The 23,710-nt window shown below is 36.2% G+C and overlaps 1 protein-coding gene across 1 annotated transcript in view; it reads right to left on the reverse strand.

The window, feature by feature from the left end:
* Positions 1–23,710, reverse strand: part of TPK1 (thiamin pyrophosphokinase 1) — a 293,030-nt gene that overhangs the window by 68,047 nt on the left and 201,273 nt on the right. The window contains exons 6-7 of the mRNA XM_088150863.1: positions 21,184–21,330; positions 3,958–4,069 (exon numbers count right to left, since the gene is read on the reverse strand). Of these exons, the coding sequence (XP_088006989.1) occupies positions 3,958–4,069; positions 21,184–21,330 (259 nt within the window). The remainder of the gene's footprint in view (positions 1–3,957; positions 4,070–21,183; positions 21,331–23,710) is intronic.

Here is a 23,710-nt window from a genome sequence, read left to right on the forward strand (position 1 = left end):
AGACCAACTAAGGATTCTTCAGTGCCATCATGGAAACAAGATGTGATACAAATACATTAACTAAATTAAGATACTTTGTATTAAGTTGTATATATATCATTTATATCAAAAAATGACAATGAAATGCTTTGAGCAAGCACAAAGTGTATACAAATAAAAAACTGTGAGACTTGTTTTCCTAAGTGATAATTCTGTGCATTTCCAGAAGAAATGGTGGAAAGAATCTGTCTCTCTAATCTTGGTTGTCTACTATAATTACTTTGCACAATATCAACCATGACATACTACAACATCTGTTTTACTGTATTCAAATAGATCTCACCATACAATAAAGGATTTGTTCTCAAAAGGCACATAGCAAAATATTTATAACTGAAACAGCTGCTCAGGGCTGTCAGTGTTCAAGAGACTAGAGCCATGGCATCAAGATTGACATCTTATCTTTAAAGAACAACAGTAACTGAGATGGCAGCAAACAGCTGCCAAGAGGACATCTGAGGACATCCTAGTTTTAAATGTAAAAAAATCCAGTAAGATGCAAGTAGCAAACAGGTTGGACCAAGGACTGTTATTGGATAAGTTTAGCTTATTTTAATCCTGCTCCCAGTTCAAATAGAAGGGAATATGTTAATTTCAACTATATACAGAGGAAGGAGGTCAGACTTACCAGTCAATGAACCTGTTTACATTAATAGATAAAGTTTGACTGATCCATTCATGAAGATTGGGTCCAACTGGAAGAATCCCAGCTACGTAATCAGCACTTGGTCACAAGGAGAAGACCATGTGATTGTGTACAGGAAGTTACAGCTGACAGACTGCCCTGATCCATGTGTGTCCCGAGCAAATTGTCTGAATGCCCCAAAATTAAGTGATTCAGCATGAGCGCTGATAGATTACTACTTGGAAGTTTATTTTGAAAAACTGAGAAAACAGACCAGTGAATATTGGCATTCAGAATATTCATTTGGAATTGCCAGTGTCTACATGTAAGTGTCTACTCAGTACATTTTGGTCATTCATATTATATGCTCTTTAACATATACAATTGCAAATATATCTTTGTACTTCCTCTGCACAATTGTTTCATTTAACAGTTTAAAACAAGCTCATCAACAGCAAGATGTGAAGTGCTATAAATCTAGGCTTATTGTGTGCATTTGTGTGTATGTGCTAACAAAAGTATTGAAAAAGCATTTTAAAATAATGACATTCGACCATTCATTTTATGGCAATACCTCACAAAATTACAATGCAAATATGTTTATTTTTAAGATCAGAAAGGAATCTTGATCAACCTATCCAAGGAAAAAAGTATATTTCTTGATATACTATCAAGAAATAGATTCTGTCCCTTTCAAATGGGAACCATTGTAGCATATGTGTGCTTTATAAAATTTAGGCCCAAACACTTCATTCTGAATAGCAAATGAAATGGCTTTGGAGAAAATTCAAGATCGTTAATTGAATCATAATATGTTGCTTGTATAATCTATCTTCCTCCAATGCTATTTTGTTTGTCTGTTGGAAATACCATTTTAGAATAATTCAGCTTCTACTTTCCAAGAAACAAGTTTTCATGAATATAAAGTGCTCAACAAATACATTTTGCTAAGAAAGAAAAAAGAAAATATGTCACAAAATCAAAACCTGGTTAGGGATCTGTCTTTGTATAGAGAATTCCCACCCAGAAACTGGAAAATGAAAGACCTATTCTATATACGTTATTACACATCTATTATTTCTGTAGAGTTAGACATGTAAACAACCCATCCAGCTTCTTTTTAATAATACTGCTGAAGGGAGAGAGTATAGATTTTAGTTTTGATTGCTATCCCAATCAAAGTTTGTTTTCTTATTTAGATTTGTATTTAATCTTTTCTTTAAAATTCAGTGAATAAGTATATTATTTAATTGTAATATATATATTGCATTACTACAATGCAGGTTGTCAAAACAGTTCAATTTGTAGTAAAATTTGTAGTGCAGATTGGTAGAGATCTAGTCATAGATGCGCACATGGACACAGAGTTATGTACAGAGTATACAAATGTTATATATGCTAAATATTTTGAAAAAGCAATTTAAAATACACAAGACACTTCACCTCAATTATTCCACATTCAGAAACTAAAACCATATTGGAAAATGCTTCTTAGTATCCAAATACTGTACTGAATTAAACTTTTTAACAGTTTGAAAAGTTAAGACAAATGAACGGCCAATTTAGGGTGAAAAGCAAGACACACATACTATGTTGTACTATATTCAAGGTGTTGAATATATGTTGTACTCAGCAAGGTTTGCAGGACATCCACCCCAATATAGCATAACATTTTAGCCTACTAAAAGCAATGGGGGAAATGGTCTAGGATCCAAAGAGTTTCTCTGTACGAATCTGTATGTCCTTAGTGGGATTTTTAATCCTCTGCCCTTTATTAAACTTAAGGTAGGCAACTGGTGGCACTTAGCCAGCATGTGGCTTTCTGCATCCTCTGCCATCGGAACCCAACACTTTCTAAACTAATTTAGTTGTATCAGATTTGGACTGCAAAAAATTGGATGTCCACAAGTTGGCAGTGAAGAGACACAGAAACCTCTAACTCTTTCCTGCCATCTAGTGATCATCTGACTCTCTGTAGCCCAGAACTAGTAGCTCTAGCCAATTGCCCTTGTTATTGCCAACAATCTCTGGGCAACTGAATGTCCTTGGGGAGGAGAGGGTTAAGCTCCACTCCATAGGAATCCTACATTTCCAGTATCTGAAACAGAGTGAATTAAAAGATGAAAATGGTTTATTTTCCCTCCTGTTCGACACTGTTACGATTAAAAAAAATGAGAGAGAAAGTTAGCTTCCTATTTTGAAATCTTTTTTCTCTCTTGTATGATCAACAGTGCCTCTCATTCTAAGGTAAAATACTACAACTGTATTTTCATCCAGAATTGAAAGATAAATGTTTTATGAGTTGTCGAGGGCAAAGGGGGAATCACCTTGGTTGCTTTATTAGTTGTCTGTTAATTTCTCCTTTACAAATCTACTCTTCTTGAAGAACCATGTTTCTGAGAGGACCTTAACATACATTCTACAGGAAAACTTAGGAGATAAAGTAATCCTCTTTTCTCTTAGCTATAAAGTTTACATGCTAGTAAGAGCAAACCTCTTACTTGTCTGCCCTTGCATCTATAAATACAAATATACACCTGTTCACACACATTCAGTAAAACTGTTAGGTAGCTAGAGGATTGCTTATGCTGGTCACACACCTGCTAGCCATACCATCTTGCAGCCTATATTTTGCAGTACTTAAAAGGAAACTCTGTATTCAGATGTGTCTACACCAGTGTTGTCCAAACTTGGCCACTTTAAGATGAGTGGACTTGAACTCCCAGAATTCCCCAGCCAGCCAAGTCCACTCATCTTAAAGTGGCCAAGTTTGGACAACACTGGTCTACACAGATGACTATCCTCCTCTGTATGAATGGACACCACAAAGGTCCTTCTTTGTGGCAAGAATGGTGAGCTTTGCTGAGGACTGGGAATACTTGTGGCCGTCGCCATGGTAAGTTTCTTGACTCCAGGACAAAGGAAAAGAGAGATGATATTGGCTAGGAATGTTGAAGCAAGCACTGCCTTTCTCAGTGCCAAACAGGACTATGATTGTCCTAGTCTTCCTTGCCCCCCTCCTCAAATATTTAAGGCTCCTCCAATGACATATATGATTTCACTACCAATTATGGATATACTTTCTTTGGGAAGTTTTATACCATTTAAACTATTATGATTATTTTTGTTTTCAGACAAAATGCAATTTCCCCAAAATGAATATTTTAATATTAATTAATATTAATAGGATGCTATCTGTTAACTAAATGTAGTAAATTATTCTATAGTTTCTCCCACAATTACTCAAAACACAGTATTATGTTTTTCCAGAGTGGAAAAAAGATCTTACTTACTGAGGTTCCATTTTAGACCTGTTGTTGTTACGCATTCACAGGAGCTCCCAACTGGAATGAGACCACACCACTTCCCTTCAAATCCCGTGTTCACAAGAAGTTTGTGCTTGCCCTGTAAGACAGAGAGAACTTTGATACTGGTTTAGATTATGCAAACGCAAATCCTGTGTAAAACAGGAAAGGCAAATATAAGCCAAATCTGAGTTGTTAAATTATGGTATGGTACAGTGTGTACCTAATCCTTTGGATCCATTCACACTTGCTTGGGCATACGTTTGATTGAATTTAGTGTTGCCTTGATTGTTCAGAACAGAATGCACATGAAATTTGTACCTTTACAAGAATGTACATGAAATATAAAAGAACTGTTCCCTGATGAAATATTAACGTATTATTCTTAGAAAATCCTAAGGACAACTTGGAACTCACTACCAATTTTAATTTTTAAATTGTGATAGGTCTTGACCTAATCAAGGTATTGACTACACTTTGGATCTACTAGATTAGATCAAGTCCTAACCAAGTCAACTTCAATACATTTAGTTTCCATTTTATCAATAGCCCCTTTGCAGATGGTTGGAAAAACCAGTAACAGGAGGATCTTTGCATTCCAGGCAAGAATCCGGACACACAAGAGAAGCTTTTTGAAATGTGGAGGCATTAGGTTTATGGCTTTATACAACTTTAAATGAGATGAGATAGATAATCAGCTATTAGTCATGATCACCAAATGGAACCTCTGGATTCAGTGGCATACAATTTGTATCAGTTGCTGAAACAAAAATGGGGTAGGGTATCTATAATCATAAAAGCTTATTTATGCAATTTCTTATCTATCTTTCAAACCATAGGTTTCCCAAGTAACTAAGCTTATGAATTCTCCAGGAGAAACTCCCTCCTCATTATTGGAACAGCTGTTGGGCTAGATGAAGACTCGGTCTGATGACTCATTATGAATTTCACTAAAACCACTGGCATCTGGTTCAAAACATATGACAAAAAACACGATGTCATCGGATGCGAGTATACAAGTCACATGGTCTGTATTGTGACCCACATTTTGTCATTTACACCCCCCCCCATGTGGATGCCTGTGGGCTTCCGGTGACATATGTTTACATAGTCCTCTCCACTCAAGATTAGTGCAGTTCAGGAAAACAATGCTTTCAAATTCCCAAGGGTTTGAGAAAAAATTGGTGAGAAGTTTTTAATGCATCTTATTTTATACTTTGGATTAAACAGGAAGTTATTAGTTCAGGTTATTTGTCCACAAGAGCTGTCTTTTATATAAACTACTTGTAATCTATGAAAAAAGGACTTAGAATGCTATCCATTTAAAAATGTTGAAATATTAAGTACATGCTAAAAATCTTTGACACTGTAATAAGTAGAATTTCAAAGGGTTTTTTTTTTTTTTTTTGGTGGGGGGCTCTTGTCTCAGCACGAGGATGGTTGCATTACAAAAACTAGTTAGGGTGGATTGTACACTAACACCATTCGAGGTTTAGTGCATAGCACAACAATGTAAACAAGCAACCTAGGTTATCTGTCATATAGATCCACAAGTGCACTTATATATCAAATCTAATGTGATGCTCAACTGGCTCTTGTACAGATAGGACATCTCTCTTGGGCACAAATAAACCAATGTGATTTGGTGTAAATTCACCCTTCAGCTTTAAACTTGAAAACAGAGAAAGAAAAAATAAGCTGAGGAAATAATGACTATTATCTTTTACGCTTTAGCTGGCTCCAAACTGGCAAAGCCAAAAAAAAGTGTTTAACTTTTTTGCTTCTGAATCCAGGTCTGACTATGCTTTAATTAATGTTACTGCTGACAAAATCCGTGTTATATAATGTGACTACATTGATTTTTATCTTATTAAACCATTTTTTGGTTTAAAAAATAAAGTTTTTACAACAACTTTGATCAATCAGAAAAATTGATTCAGTTCTTTCTCTATTTTCATTTCATGTCTGGTGATGGAAGATAAAGATCAATTTTTAAATTCAGCCTTATAAGGAAAACATCCAAAGAATATTTAATCCAAAACAAACCTGAGTTTTCCCACATTGTTTCGCTCATACAGTTTTAATCTTTTGTCTTGCACTTACACAGCATTTTTATTTAAAAACCCTAAACATTCTTTAAATTTGGCTTTTGTGACTAATAAAATAGTATATAATTGAAGGCTGAAAAAATGAATCCTGTGGTCATCCTACAGTTTATAATTAATTTGCTTTATACTGGCGTGTTTTGGGGAGGTTTTTCTCATAAGGATCTGTTCTATTCATTGGTAAGCAGAAACTGAAAACATCTCCAACTTCAAGAAACTGGTATCTGCTTGCCCCCTCGGGACCCATAGCATAAATGTAAATATAACCTTGGACTGCCTGCCTGGTCCTTGCTGGCCGTCAAAGATCCAACATACTCTTTGTCTATAGTTCTCTCTGGATGATCTCCAGTGAGGGAAGAACTTTTGATGGCCTTGATCAGTGTTTTGCAATCTGTGCTTTCCAGGTAAGTTGGGGTAACATCCCAGAATTCCTAGCCAGCCTATCAAATCATTAGTTAGGCTGGCATTCTTCTCTCAACATCTGGCTTTCTGTGCAGAGGAATCATTTGCAAGGAGCATTCAGTCCTATAAAAAGCAAAATGCAATCTCAGCTCAGATTTCAGACTATGGGATCAATATGAATATTCCTGTTGCCATAAATAAAACGGATTGAATTAAAATAACCAGGGTACAGTTGCTTTCTCCATGGTTGCTCCCATACTGTTTCACATTCTGTAGTCTTCTTGAAGACAGCTAGGCCAGCATGGCTACTTTCTTGTGAGGTAACTGCATGCAACTGCATGATGTGATCATGTGGCCAAATCCATTTCTGAGATTGTTTCTCACTCAATGAATACCTACTGTACATATAGTCCACTACTGATTAGGATATTACCGTACTGAATGAAATTATTCAAAATGACAATTTTGGCACACTATTGGTTCCTTTGATTAAACAACGTTATCTATCAGGACCCAGGAAACACACCTTCTCTGTTGCAGCACCTGGCCTCTGGAATGAGGTTCCACCTGAGATCCATGTGGTATGTATTTATTTATTGTATTTATATAGCTGCCCATCTCACACAAAGTGACTCTGGGTGGTATACACAATTAAAAAGAATAAATACATAAAAACAATTAGAAATAAAAAACTATAAAAGCACACAAAAAACTCTGTTGGTGTTCCAGAGGACCATAAAGACCTGGCTGTTCTTCCAGGATTTGAGTTAGGGTACTGGAGCCCCCTTTATTGAATGTTAGATATCATATTTTGTGGTGTTCATCAGGCTTGCCATGTTGTTCTTATTTCTCTTTCTTCTGTTCTAATTTGCTTTTGTTGTTTCTTATTATATTGTTTTTATACTGTTTGGTGTATTGTGGGCTGACCAGAATCATCTGGAATCGAGTTGAATAAAACAAACAAACAAGCAAACAATAGATCTTTGTATATTGTATACTACCCTATGATACAATACTTTTTGAAATATGTGATTATGGAACTTGGCGGCTGCAGTGCCCTTCAAGATGTCACAGTGCTCATCAGCACCCCGCTGCACCCAGACCAGGATGTATTTGAAAGTGCCGTCGGGGTCCAACTCCACCTCGGGCACCAAGCTCAGCTGCCCTCCTGCCGCCATTACCCAGTCTCGCACACAGGGCCAGGGGTGCGGCGACCCACAAAAAGAGAAAGCATCTATTTTCAGCCTATGATACAATACCCAGCAGTGCATGCATGATTCAGTTGAGATACATATTTTCTTCTGCATATATTAATAAGAGACATGAAGTGTACAATTTTACACTGACTCAGATCTACCATACAGCAAAATATTCATAATTTGTATTGCAGGATGCACCTGTTATACTGAAGTACCATGTTCAGACTAACCAGAAGCACTGTGAAGGTTGAGGAGATTGTGGGTAAGGCCTTTCCTTCTTCCCCAGCCTGCTCTTTCATGCTCAGCCTAATCTTGTTCTTTCTACCCAGCAGCTATAACAGGGGGTGAGGGTGGGGGTGGGGAGCTTTTCCTCTTCAGCTACAGCTTGGCTGGCTAGTACATGTTGAAGGATGTGATACCAGCTCATTCCGTTATGCTCTAAATGTCATGCATCATTTGGCTGAAACAGTCTCCCCCCGTATACAAGCAGCAGGCAACTGAACAAACTAGATGGTGCCTTTGCAACTACACAGCTGAGGACACTGGAAAGGCAAAGAAATGGGCCTATTATGCTCCAGTTTCACACTGCCCTATTTCACTGGCCTGTTACTAGCCATACTACAGTAGCTCAAGCAGAAATTACTTCCTCAAAAATATGCAAGTGTCCTAAAGCAGAATGTGCTTCTTCTTGACATCTCATTTATCACCATAGTCATAGTGCTAATGAATTATTCCTACTGAATTTGACTTTTTGGGAAGATTACCAAAGGATATCAGAAATGAGTCTGCAATATAGCCCAGGATCATAAAACAAAATAGGTTACATAAAAACAGGTCTTGCAGGCATGCAAAATTCCGTAAGCATACAAACACGCAGATAACAGCAATTACTTGAGAATAAATCTTTATAAAGGAAAAATGGTACATCCTCCCATACAAGGACATGTCCACAAGCTGAAAGAATTGGATTTAATACATTTTAACTCACTCTAAGACATGTTATGTAGTCACTGATAACATGATCATTCAGGCTGGGATGAACAGCCAATTTTATGAAGAATAAACTCCCTCTCAAAAATTAGAGTTTCTGTTTTTTAATCCCACTGCATTTTAGGCAGAGTTACATGCTTAATTGTGTTCTTGATACTTCTGCTATTGTTTTAGGAATTAATATATTTTTGGAATGGCAAATGCATTTTAATCTGTTTTTTCCTACTGCCTTGAGAGACAGTTCTGAATAAAATAAAGGGGGGGGGACGCTTTTTAAAAATATAATGTGCCTTATTCTTGGTTACGAAAAACCATTCTTATGTTACAAAAAAGAGAACAATAGTTCTGAAAACTGTTGTCCGATATGCTGTATAATGCTTGAAGCAGTTTTATTGAAGAAAAGAAGATGTAAGAAACCACAGATCTTTTAAGACTAGGAAAACTCCTCAGAAAACTTGACACTGGAATGAATGGAGGTTGTCTAGGTGAACAGAAGAACACAGCCCTGTCAGTGCATTATGTTCTGCATTGGTCTTTCATCTGTACCTGTAGATGCCTGGTTTGGTTTTCTCAGAACTGCATCAAGCAAAAATAAAGTGTGTGTGAAAGCTATTTAGAAATCCATGCACTCCCTCTTGTCAGTGAGGACACTGGGGTGACCTGGCTTCTATTGGAACTCATTCCCACCTGTGGTGCTCAGTGACTTGTGTATGCTGACTTTGAGAGCACGTTCCTGGGTCTGCTTTTAACTCACCTAGATTTCAAACAAAGTAATGAGCAAACTGGTCATTAAAATTGCATACCTACTGTGCTTTTTTGCAAGTGTGTGTGTGTGTGTGTGTGTGTGTGTGTTTGACTCTTGAAGAAAGTTAAAGGGGCGATTATACAGTATAGGAAGAACGAAGCTAGCGGCTGTAATGGTTTCAGAACTGAATTGTGCCTGCTTTTTGTCTTCTTGATTATATTTTAAATGTTCCTTGGTGTTATACATGCTTGTAATAAAATTAGATGGCTTTCAAATCAGGGAAATCCATGGGGAGTTAAAAAGAAAAAAAAGTCAAGATGTTGGACATGGTTGCATCTGCCATCCTGACTTTTTTGACTCTCCCTGCAGATGACCCTGTGTCAGAGAATCTGGCTATGAGAATCCAATTATTCAATGTTAAGTTTACTGACATCATCTTTGTGTTACAGATTAGGAAGAATGCATGCATAATAGAGAGTCAGTTTGGTGTAGTGGTTAAGGTGCTGGCCCAGAAACCAGGAGACTGTGAGTTTTAGGCCTCCCTTAGGCACGAAAGCCAGCTGGGTGACTTTGGGCCAGTCATTCTCTCTCAGCCCAACCCACCTACAGGATTGTTGTGGGGAAAATAGGATGCAGGAGTATTAGGTATGCTTGCTACCTTAAGTTTTTTTTATAAAAAAGGTAGGAATAATAATTGCGAAGGACTTGATAGGTGAATAAAAATGCCAAATCCAGTCTAAACATCTGGCTGACTGTGCAACCAACAATAATAATTTTTAGAGACAGAGAAAGCAAAGATAGTACCGAGTGACAAAAGAAAGCAAATATAGTACCAATCATAATAGATGCCTTGGGTGCAATCCCAAAACATCTGGAGTACCAATTGAAGACCATTGGCATTGACAAAATCACCATCCGTCAATTGCAAAAGGCAGTTTTACTTGGAAAAGCTTACATCCTGTGCCGATACCTTTAACACCATCCAACAACAACATCTGCCTATCCCAGGTCTTTGGGAAAGAGTCGATAGGTGGATAAAAATGCTAAATCCAGTCTAAACAACTGGCTGACTGTGCAACCAACAATAATAATTTGTATGGTCAAATGTACTACTGAATAGGACTCCAGCTGATACTTTTGTACAAACTTCAGGGGACAAATTAGAACTATGCAAGGACAAAGATTTGTTCTTGCACAACTCTCATTTATTTCTTGGTGGCTTTAATTTTATTGATTAGTATTCTATATATAATATTGCACATACATCTATGTATCACTAGATGCAATTAGGCGGCTAGCATTTTTTTCTGTGCATATCCTACAGCAAATGCATGTGCATGTTTACAAGGGGCAGCGCAGCAACAGAAGTATTGTAAAGGGAATACTTCCATTTGATTTTTTAAATAATATTTCAGGTACTCCTGGAACTCTACTATCTTGTGAAAATTCATACTGGGCCAAATGGCTTAATACGCAGGAATCTTGGAGAGGAAAAAATACACATCTTTCTCAAGAATATATTCTGCATTCTCAACTCTCAGATACATTGGAACCTGTAATTATGATCAAGTACTTACAACCAGGTTAAAAAAAAATGCCTATTTGTACAGAAAAGTCTAATCCATTGCTTTTAAGTACTGATGCAAAGATATACACAGAATGCTTATATTGTAATTGCTTCAAGCCATGTCAGGTTGATGTAGAATAGGTGGTAGATGTATGTGTGGTTCAGCAACTGCACATTGAAATCATCCCATTGTCATTTTGCCCCAGGATTGCTTAATTCACAAAACATAAAGCTGGAACTAGAGTTCACTATTTTCCCAAAGAGCTTATTTGAAAACAGGAAGGTAGAGTTAATTATTTTAAGAATTTGTACTTTCAGTCAATAAATTGATTGAGTCATAGTGAAAAATACATCTGAACCCCATTTGTTAGGGATAGAATATATATTTAGCTTTACACGTAGAAGGCTTTGTAAAATAGAACTATCCCTCTTTTATTTTCCTCTGCATTTTTAGCAATGTTCACATCCACTGCAATCCACAGCATCCAGTTAGATAGCTTCTCATTAACACTGAATTTTCTTTGGGTGAGTTTCATCTAGAGAAATTGGTATTTACTTGTAAAAAACCTCCCAAACTTTATGCCAGAAACATAATGCAAGGGAAAGCCTAAGAAATAATAAGAAATTATCTCTAGTCTGAATTATCAAACACCTCTTAAATTTCATGGTCAAAATAGTGCTCCTTTTTGGGCCATTGTGTTAATAGTGGAAAGAAGGCATTTTGTTTTCCAAAATCCCCATGTTTACATTCTACAAAACTGATTCTGCTTTCTGGTTTTCTCCTGCCTTTCTTTTGTTTTTTTGTTAAAATCTTGGCTTCTGATTAACAAAATATTCGAGCCACCTGCTTCTTTCAATCTAGTTCCAAACATTTCAGCTAAATCTATTACTCAGTCTTAGAATACAATTGGATTATTTGTAATTGGCCTTAGATGTGATGGCAGTGGAGCGCATGCTATCCATGTTGAAAATGGGGTATTTATACCCCTCAGGCTCCCAACCTGAGTCTTGGAAAGCTGCTGCTAATCAAAGCGGTGAGGAGTATACTAAATAGATCAGTGAAGTCACTCAATAGAAGGCAACTCTTTATGTTTATAATGAATCATACTGTCCTTCCAAATGGCTAACAAATCTATGTGATTTATTGGTTCCTCTCGTAATACGTGGTTCGCTTTCTGTACCAAATGTAGATCTTTTAAAGGTTGTACTTGCATACTATATTCAGTATTGCAATGGTAGTCTGAGGGTAGATGGACAAATAAAGGAGAAACTTCTCAGTATCATATATGTCTAGGTTACTTAGAATGCCCAGATTCTTAAAAAAAAAAAAAAAAGTTGTTAGGTATTTATGTTTTAATTAATTTAAAAAATACATTTTGCCTCTGAATCATTGTTGATTCTTGGTAACTGCTTGGACCAGTCTGTGCAGTTTTCTTGACAAGATTTCAGAAGCGGTTTGCCATTGTCTGCTTCTGGCTGACTTCATGCCTAAGGCAGGACTAGAACTCACGGTTTCTTGGTTTCTAGCCTGCTGCCTTCACCACTACACCAAACTGGCTCTTTAAATAGTCATGTGAAGAGCCATCAAACAAAGCAAAACTCAGTATTACTACTGATACGTAAAGGACAGGTTTCTTGTTCAATTCTTTTCATTCTTTTAAAAAGGTTCCAAGTCTAATTCAAAATCTATTTATAAACCCTGACATAGTGAGGGACTGTGACATATCAGGAACCCCCTTGCTCAAGTTCAGTCTAAACATCTAGAGTCAGTCTTCTGAGAGTCCCACACCTGCTCAAAGTGCAGGGGATATGGGTAAGGCACCAGGCCTTCTCAGGAGTAACCCCCATTCCTTGGACTACTCTATCCCCAGTGGTGTGTCTGGCTCCTATTGTTCCAGAAGGCCATGAAGACTATTTTATTTCAATAACTTTGGCCTTTAGTACATTTATGAGTGACTTTTGGGTTTGCTTTCAATTATATTTTTATGAGAACTGTTTTTGTTCTTGGTTTTCCTTGTTATGCACCATTCAGAATCTTACAAGACTGGAATTGCACACAGAAATGAAAAAATAAATGAAAATAAATAAATAGGAAGGGGAGGCTAAAACAAACAAAAATACAGTATCATCATCATCATCATCATCATCATCATCATCATCATCATCATATATATTATACTTCTTAAATATTAAAACTGTCCTACATATACATATTTTCCATAATCTCTACAATGATTCTATAAGATCAATATTATCCTATACTGCAGCTAGACCTCACACTGAGTAATGATGGTTTTCTAGGGGTTCCTGCTGAGCTCATGACAAAGCTAATAGAAACTCCCTATTCAATCTCCCTTGGCCACCCTCTTTGGAACTTGAACTAAATCTCAAGTATGTACCTTATCACAGCAATGAATTTACCAGGTAGCTTTCAGCAGGCCAGTGCCTCCTAATCACAAAGTTGTCAGATTTACAAAAGGTGAAATACTTTGAATGCTACTTAATAACATCTAAATGCTAAGTAGTATTCAAGTAATGTTAACCTAACATAAATTCCTCGAAACCTTGTGTACCCATTATGAACTTGAGTGCAATTTCATGTGATGGTACTTGTATTATCACAACTTCATGCTCCAAATGACAGTTCAAAAGAATGTGAACTAAAATGCTTGTCATTTAAATATTTCAAGCTATATAATGATTGCAACAATATATACAGTGTATGGTCATTAATCAGTGAGCTGTTCATGCTGAAGTTAAACAAACTCTTGCATAAACACAGCAGATAATGGCTTTGAAATTATTGGCATAAAATCAGGCACAGCTTGATTGGAACAGCTTTGTATATAATTATCCAACACAACAACTTAAATTCACTCTTGGAGGCCAAATCACAGTTATAGCGAAACATCTAACCATTTTCTGAGAAAGAAAAAGACCCAGCTTGTAAATGCTAGATCAGTAAATAACCGATGTGTCTATCAGTGGTTGGGTTCCTGTACTGTCCCTTGTCCTCAAACTCTGGACCTATTTCTAAATTATTGTGTATGCTGAAACCCCCAAACTGTGTTATTTTATCTATTCAATATATATTGTTCATTATTTACGGGACAAGATTATAAAGTTGATCTTCTAGTCTTTGCATAGATAAAGTACCTGCTACTGAAACTTTCAAACATTTTCTCCCCAATGTGCTGATGGTGGTGGTGGTGATTCAAACAAAACATTTTTGCTTTTACATCCCATTCTGATCTTTTAAAATAATTTTATGATTTATCTGTATAGGATGATGGTAACTGTATTTATTTATTAAATTCATAAGGCCTCCATAGAGACCCTGGCCAGTGTACAATATTAAAACAATTTAAAAAATACAAACAAAAGAACAACAGGTATCTGGGAAAAAGCAAACCACAAACTCCAACAAGAGCCATATAACACACAAGGGCCCCACACCCACTTTAGCCCAAGGCCTAGGGGAGGAACTAGGTTTTAAGAGTTGTTTTGAACAAGGCTGGATGGGGGCCAAACAAATCCCGGGGGCCAGGGGCAGGCAGGAGACTATAAAGACAGATGGTTCCTCAGATAACCAATCCTCATGCCATGAAGTATAAAACTGATTAATCCACAAACAGTATATTATAGAAACAAAAACTGTGGTGGTTCAAGCAGAAATTAGATATGATGTGCTTTTCCTTAAACTACCATGAAACTAGCAAACACCCACCAATGTTAGCAATGAAAAATACATACTTTAGCAAAATTAAATTCATAATATTTGCAAAGCATTGTTTGTCTTTCCCAGTTCGCTGATGTTTGACCCATACCCTGAGAATTTTATTTCTTTACAGAAATGTCATGCAAAAGTGTAAAACCTCAGTTGAAAGATAGCTTGCTTGCTACTATAAATCTTGTTATATTACAAAATAATTCCAGCATCTGTTGTATATCAAAAGCAAGCCCTATTTATAGTGAAACCAAGGTTAAAATTCTGGGGTCTCTTTATTCTACTACATAATATAACAGGCAAGAAGCCACTCTCTTTTTAGCAGGAGAAATTATTTTCACCTGCCTCTTATTTTGGAAACGCACTGATCTGATATTAGGTTGTTTGATTGTGACTGTGTGAGAACTCGCTCTCACAGTGCCCCTTTGAATTGTTCTACCCCCAGATCCTATGGAGCCACATTTACAGTCCTAATAGCATTTATCAATCTGGCAAAGGCAATTATTTAAATGAGGTACTACATAATAAGTAGAATATATAATTATCTTCTTTTTCTTAAAACAGAAATAGTAGACTACTGCAAGTTTTTGACCCCACATGATTTATATACTTAAGGTATGATTTCCAACCACCCATTGTATTCCTTTATATTTTATTTTATTTTATTTATTTTTATTTACCAATTTATATAGCTGCCAATCTCACCAGGTCAATCAATATATACATTAAAAATATAAAAATCAAAATAGAACAGAGAATAAAAGATGTTAAAAATAAAGGAGCCACCTCACTAATTCCCCACTATATAGAACTATATATAGTTCTCACTTCACTATGTAGGACAATTATTTATTATTATTATTAACAACTATGTATAGTTCTCACCTCACTATATAGAACAATTATAGTGGCAAGTATATTTGCTTGGCCACAAAGAAGCAATGTTGAGCATGCCCTTTAGTTTTGCTACCCTGTACTTTGAAAAAGAATCAGAACTCCCTCAACCACTCCACTCAATGTAATTTGAGGACCATGCTTGAAGAAAGAAATGGATGACTAAGTGAGGTGAAGATGAAATGAATGCAGGACATCTAGAAGTGAAGGATACAGACAAATCCAACTGCTAGATATGAGTAGTCCAAAAGGGCATTTCCAAAATGTGGTCCACTGTGGTAAATACAGGTAGTCCTCGCTTAACAACCACAATTGGGACAGGCAACTCTGTTGCTAAGTGATGTGTCTGTTAAGCGAGACATCATGTGACTGCAACAGATTTATAACTTTACTTCTGCTGCAGTCATTAAGTGAATCACCTGCGGTTGTCAAATGAGATATCACATGACCACTGACTCTGCTTGATGGAAGCTGGCTCTGAAGCACACAAATGGTGATCATGTGACTAAAGGATGCTGTGATGGTCATAAACATCTGCTGGTTGCAAAGCACCCAAATCTCAATCATGTGACCATGGGGATTCTGCGATGGTTATGTGAGAACTGGTCATAAAGTTACTTTTTCAGCATGTCATAACTTTGAATGGTTGCTAAACAGGGCAGTTGTTAAGGAGGGACTACTTGTACTGGTAACCCCAAAGGGGTGATGCCATAGTATGACTTATTGACAAATTAAAGTTGCTAACTACAGGAAGTTGTGCCAGTGTGTGGCCTTCTGAGAAGTTAACATAGCTAAATATGGAAAGAAATTCGGAGCACACAGTTGGGTGACAAAATCACTGTTAATATAGGAGACCTGAAAAAGGATTCCTAGAGGGTGGGGTAACTATGTATGGTGTAAGTGAGAAAAATAAGTCTGTGTTAAAACACACACCTAGTCTAAGCTGGGCATGACAAAAGCATTATGTTTAATAACTTCCTCTTCAAAAATAGATGTTCAATTTTTTAAAAAAAACTATTATTCCATATATGATAAAACAAATTACAATGTTTTATCTTTTTTGGATAAAATATACCTGAAAAAGAATTCCATGCAACTCTGAATATAATTGCAGAAGCTGTGATAATGGTGAAAAGTTGGGTTGGGGAAAAATAACTAATACCGTGTTATAATCCTATGGCAGCTAATTTTTCATTTGATACATCTGTGATCTCTCAAGATCAGAGGGAGGAAAGAGGAGAAACATCTGGCCCTCCAGATGTAGTCAAACTAAACTTCCAGCAACCCCAGCTATTTGGTGGTAAATGTTCAGCAACATCAGGAAGATCCTTGATCTAGATTACTACAGCTAAAGGCATACATATGCCATATAGGAATATTTATGGTTATATAGCTTTTCAGACTACACATAACAAATAAGCTGATCAAGAAAGAAAATTAAGGAGCACGGGAAGAAGATGATGCAAACTGTATTAATTGAATAGGACTTATTTAGTGCAATTTCTTTCTTTATGGTATTTGCTGACCATCCCAGTCTTACTTGTGATGCACACAACAGAGTAAAAACAAAACAAAAACATTCAAATAATAAAATAATAATCAAAAATACAACAAAACATACATTTGGAGGAACCCCTGCAGCCAAAAGCTCATTGAAAAAGGAAGGATTTGATCATCTTCCTGAATACAAGAAGGGAAAGAGCCTTTTGAGGGCAACATATTCTATAATACAGGTGCTGCCGAAGAAAAGGTTTGCCACAAAGATGAATGTAATGTGCTAAATTTGGGTATATAGATTTGGATCCAGAGATGTGCAAGGTTATATCTATTTGTGCATGGGGAAAGAGGTTCAACCTCCCTCTGTAGCATTCTCCTCCAAAGTTTCCTCATGAGATATAAAGGACTAAGGGTGGACCACAAAGCATCACCATGACTCTGCGGAACTGCTGTGCACGTGCAGCTGGATTTCTCTAAGTCCAATCCTCCTCTCTACCCACCACAAAACTATAGTGTGGCCTTCCTCCTACATGGGGATGTATTTCAACCGGCAGTATGAACATTATTTCTAGCACAGACACACAATAATGGGTAATCATAACAGTAGTATGGGTAATAATAGTAACAACAACAACAACAACTTTGCATTTCAGAAGAGTCTTCGCATACTTTATTGAAGTAATCCTTGCAATAGCCCTGTAAAGTAGTCTAATTCATCCTGTGCTGCACCTTTGGAGGGTGGGGTGGGCATGGAGTAAGTATGGACAAACAGTAATCCCCTAGATTTGTGTTTGAGATGACATCTTGGCCAGAGAGACTTCTTGAACCCCAGCTCTCAAACAGTGTACAAATGCAGTTGTTCCTGAAAATATGAGTGGTATCAATGATGAAAAAAAGAAGAGATGTGCAAGAAATTGCATGTAAAATAAAGAGGTAGCCAATACATTCCATATATTCTTTCTGTAGCATTAGATAACTGATGAAAACATGCTTGTGCAATGGCTTTTCAACAGCAGGTAGAAGTATCTTCCTCTGCTATCACAATGTTGGAATTTTACATGGGTTACCCCAAACTTAGTTCAGTTTAATGAAAAATTTATGCCCCATTGATTATTGGACATCTTCCTATTTCAGATCCAAAACAGGTAACATATAAAATATAATTTATGCTCTGTGTACAAAATCTGATGTTTCCATATTTCTAAGATCCACAACAAAAGAAAATAAGAAAGTGTGTGTGTGTGTGTGTATGAAATCTTATGCCATTTTGACCATGGCTAGCAGTGACAAGCATGACTCAGGAAAGATGACTGATCTTCATAGGAGGCTTCCCCCAATGTTATAGAAAGTTCCTTGCTCATTAAGGAAGGATATCATACTAATTCCATCTTATTAATTATCCATTGTCATCATTCAAAATATTACTGTAATTGTTATTTAGTGATACTGCTACCACCTACTCTTGCTTTTTTAAAAAAGCTCGTAGCCCGAATGACTGAGCATATTAACAATTCCTTCAAAGCTGTTAATTGCTCTTTTAAAATCAATAAAGAAATGGCTTTAATTTGCACATAAACCATTTTTTCCTATTCCCCTTCTTATGAAGTAGAATACGAATGAAGAAATTACTGTTGTCCATTAAGCTGTTTTTCACCTTCACAGTTTAAAGTGATTTCTAAGGAACAATTCAAACAGGTTTCCTGGACAAACAGCTCATCAGAGTATAAACAGCTTAGTGGATGGCTTGACTTTAGTATACAAGTAGGGCACTATATAATTAAATGGTCCAGCGTCTGTCACATTCCAAACTCTCCTGCACTGTAACACTTTTGCATTCTGTGTGTGATATGAGTTTGCACCTACAGTCTGAAATATAACAAAGAACATGCTACGAACAGCATGCCCTGTGTATCTCAAAATATCACAAGTCTGAATGAACTACTGTGTCAAAGGTGTGTCCAAAAAGAGAAAAATTGAGCTCAATGTTTAGAAATTACACTCTGCCTAAAGCAAACGTAAGAATCTTATTTTCCTCCTACTTCATATGCTTGGAGCCCACAGTAAATTAGTAAAATATCTAGGCCAATTTTTTGTTTCAGGAAACTAAAACACAAAAGCTACCTTGAAATTTTCACATCACAAAGAATAGGTGGAAAATAATCCATAGCCTATATTATCTATGTGATGTAGAATGAAATACAGCTGAAAAGCCAGATATGGTACCCTAACAGGCATCTTAGGGGGGCATCAACATCTATTGGCCATATTTACCACAACAGCTATTCTAATATACATGATATCAATCCACACCATGGTTGTGTCACAGGGAAAGATGAGGTTGTAGACCCAGCTACTAATTAGCTCTTTTTATAACTCTTTCCCTGCTGCAACTGTTCTACCTGGTCATAGTCTAATTTACTATGTAACAAGATAAAAAATTCAGCTTCAGCCTGAGTTGCTTAGTTTCATGTTGTATTATGTCTGTTCGCTTATATAGCATTGATTTGTATTTACCTTAATAGATCCCAAATTGTGCTGATCTTGTCAGATTCCACATCTATCCTGTGACTGGATTTGAAATCTTTCAGTATTTTATCATAACTTTTTATTTTCCCTTTGATAGCCAGAACATGAAACTCTATTAATAGGACTCTAGGCTGGCAGCAAAAAACCCCAAACAAAACAAACACACACACACACACACACAAAACAGGATATTTACTTAGTCTTTGGAAAGAAGCCATGCATTGTGGCCGAGATGTGGCTTTCTGGTAGGTCCCTAGTAGTTCTGATTTATTCATCAGCACATAATGTAGGAAATTCATCTCTCTTAAAACAAGCATTTAGACGAGTTTCTGTCGTAACAAAATTACATCAGTTTAAGATTTCTAAGTTTACTTCAAGAGCCAGTTTGGACTAATGGTTTAAGGCACTGGACTAGAAGCAGGACAGCCTTAGTTCTAGTCCTGCCTTAGGCACAGAAAGCAACTGGGTGACTTTGAGCCAGTCACTCTTTCTCACCTTAGAAAACTGCATGGACTTGCCTATATAGTTGCCAGGAATCAAGTCCAACACAAAGTAAAACACAAACAAAAAACAAAACCAGTTCAGTTTACAAATACAATATCTATTCTGTCTTTTGCAAAACCATTTACATATTTACAATAATTTGCAGTGGGCAAATTGCTGAAATTTATCCTCGTATATGACTATATTCTAGCCTTTTGGCTCTGAAAAACATAATAATTTCTTATTGCAAGAGCAAATGAGCTCCTACCTACAGCATTCTTCTTAAATCTTGAGGGTCTCAAAACTCGAGAAAACAGTATTTACTTATGTATTTCAATGCATTATCCTGAACAGGATTCCATTCGGGATTAATTGTAAAAGGTATACATGGATGGATGGAGAACTGAAGTTAAGCTACACCTCAGGCACTTTCCATGGCAGAAAATTATTTAGCTAGAAACAACTAGTATCTTTTCTGTGCTTTACTCAAAGCAAAGTTACTTCTATTGGCTCTCAAAGTATTTTTACATATGGATGGCAGACCTTTTTGATGATCTAAAAAAAGACCCAGTGCCAATCACCTCTGAATTGCCATAAATATGCAATAAAAGAACCCCCTTTCAGGTACTTTTAACTCTACCAAATTACAAATCAACCAACTGCATAGAAGGAATTTTCAGAAAAGTCAGTTGATTTTACACTCTAATTTTAAATTGTGTAACAGGAGTAAAGTAAAAACTAAAAAGGACAATATGGCTATGATTACATACAGTACCTTTAACTCTATTTCATTTCAGTTAAACATAGGTTTCAACCTGGAGTTCTCTAACTATACGTTTATTACCCTGAAACAAATAAGACTTAAAATAAGTTTGGCTGGGTGATGCTGTTTGTGTTTTATTTCAGAGTTAATAATTAGATAATACATCTCAATAAACAGAAACAGCATTTTTTTCTGCATTTGATTGTATATATTGATTTCACAGCTGTAAGAGTAATAATTTCTATTGAAGGCAGTAAAATATGTATAAGATGCATTGATTAAAAGAAAAAGAAAAAACAGGTTTCATTTTACTTACAGGTTGAAGTAGGTATATTAGGGAACACTCTTGAATAACTACGATGGGCAAGGAGGTTATCTTAACTGCATGAAAGAGAGTTTCCACAGATGCCATGATTTGATCAAAGCGACCTCCAAGTCCACCCAAAGCTACAATCGTGTCCATCTAACAAAAACACAAAACACACATGAACAAAATTAAACAGAATGTTGAAGAAAGGTCCAAACATGCAACTGAGACAGCGTATATTTTGTGCCTTTTCTTGCAAAATATAAATGCACATGGCTACAAAGCAGAAATATGACTTAAGAGACGTTGAACAGATTGCAGAAATATCAACAATATATTTATAAGGGTGGGAGAATTTATGAAATAAGCATATTTAAAGAGATTGGCCTCATTCACTTCATCCTCTCCTTTTAATATGATGAGGATGATCCAAATATTGGTTTTTTTTTTATTTTCTCGGGTTGCAATAATAGCAAACAGGCTTAGGCACATTTCAGTGGTTTTCTGAATGCAGTCTTAATGACAAATTAATGGAAGACAAAGCAAGTAATGGCTACAAGTTGTGATGGCTATATATTATCTCAGATAACAGAGGCAGTAGATATTTCAAAACCAGTTGCTGAGTAATATGAGCAGGAGGATATTGCTGGAAGGAAAGACTAGGCTAAGTAAGCTCTTGGTCTGAACTAACACGCTTTTCTTATATTGTTAGTTTTCACCTATATATGTGATAGCATTACATTTTGAGATCTTATTTGCATAAATATTTTTCTTCTTTGCTTTATGTTGGATTGCCCAAATTCATTGGAGAGATCCAACATATCTCTGTAGTATACACTACCTTGCTGTGCTTGCAAAAACACTTTCTCCATATACACACTTATCAGAGCAGAGATGGCCAATTGACTCCTCTGACTGGCTTGTGGGCCATAGGCTGCCTTCCAGTGATGTTGTCCACCAGATAGGGTGGGGCTAACAGGTTTTGGTCCATTTGTTTGTCAATGGGAAGGGAATTAAGAGAATGGAAGTGTGTCAACTTGTAGAGACTTTGCACTCCTACTTATTTCACTGTTTTGGTCAAAATTTGGTTTAGGAGTTTTGGTCAAAATTTGGTTTAGGAGTTTTGGGAGGTTCAAGCAGTGGGAACTGCTTATATTGCCTTTGTTACAAAAATCACATCATCAAACATTGGTCAAATACTGACATATGGGATGGGATGGATTGCCAACTCATGATACATAGTATATGGAACTTCACAATCTAAAGCATCATTTGCACCCAGAGGCTTAGACACCAAAAGAAAGAAGGAAATTAAAAACATTAAAGGTGAGGGTAAACATAAGGAGAATTGTTATTATTTTATTGTATTTTCAATTAGTTACAATGTAAGAATCAGACGTATGGGATTGTTCAAAACCAGTCTTTATGAGGAGTTTCAAAGATGTAAGGAAAATGACACCATAGAAGCATCTTGATAAGGAATTGCAGGCATCAAAAACAGCAAATGGGAACAATCAGTGGTAGAAAAGCATGAGATGGCAAAAATAGATGAACAAAAATCTTAAGTAGGGACATGCTGAAGAATGATAAAGGAGTGGGGAGGCAAAGCCTGTAGGTTTTTAAAAATAAAAAAAATGAGACATGATCAGGATGTAAGAGTGTAGGGAACGTTAAAGGGTGATTTTAAGGGTACAAGATGGCCAAAGTGATGATTCTCAAAGCAGAATGTTAGATGGGCTTAAGCGTTCCAAGGTGGAAAAAGAAGTAGAGAAAAGAGAAGGTTGTAAACGGGCAAGAAAGATAACCAGAACTTTTTTAAAAGGGCAGAGAGAAAGTTATATATTTCATTCTGTATTCCACATTTAACACTGAAAATATTGTTAACTCTAATAAGTTACCCACCTGAAAGAAGCAGGGGTGGGGAAGGGAGTGTGGTATCTAATAAGCCCTAACCATGGAGAAACAAACTTGATAATACATGATAAAAATTACACAGTTTTTATGTTTTCTTTCCTACTGGGTCTAAAGGTAAGGACAGTTATTTTTTAAACAGCATATTAGGATATGTATAGTATAATCAGAGGTATGAATACAGTACAATTAAAAAATATGTATTGATTCAGCAAAGGAAAAAAATTGGAGAAAAAGAAGTTAGAAGAATAATGTATATGTATTTATAGAACTGATCACAATCACTACATAAAAACTGCAACTTGCATGCAAACTCGGATATCTACTTCATTATACAGGCATAATAGCAGTGGGATAATTGTAAAGTAATGCATCACAAATGTTTATCAGGAATAATAACTGTACAACCTGCTTAACAAAAATTGATTAAACTGATGTGATTTTTCCACATTTGTATAACATTTTAGTACAGAGTTTCCTTGAAAAAATGAACGTAAATCTGATGGGATGCTCAAATTATAGCATTAAAAAAATCTGGATAATTCTTACTGTTTCTTATTGCATTTGTCTGGCAAATAATATATATTTTGAGGGGTGTTTTTTACTAGTTTGATTCCTTTGTTTG

Source organism: Python bivittatus, unplaced genomic scaffold (assembly GCF_059951505.1).
Source record: "Python bivittatus isolate LINGU-HERP-01145 unplaced genomic scaffold, Pbiv_v1 ctg000610_np1212, whole genome shotgun sequence".
In the NCBI taxonomy this organism is placed as follows: domain Eukaryota; kingdom Metazoa; phylum Chordata; class Lepidosauria; order Squamata; family Pythonidae; genus Python; species Python bivittatus.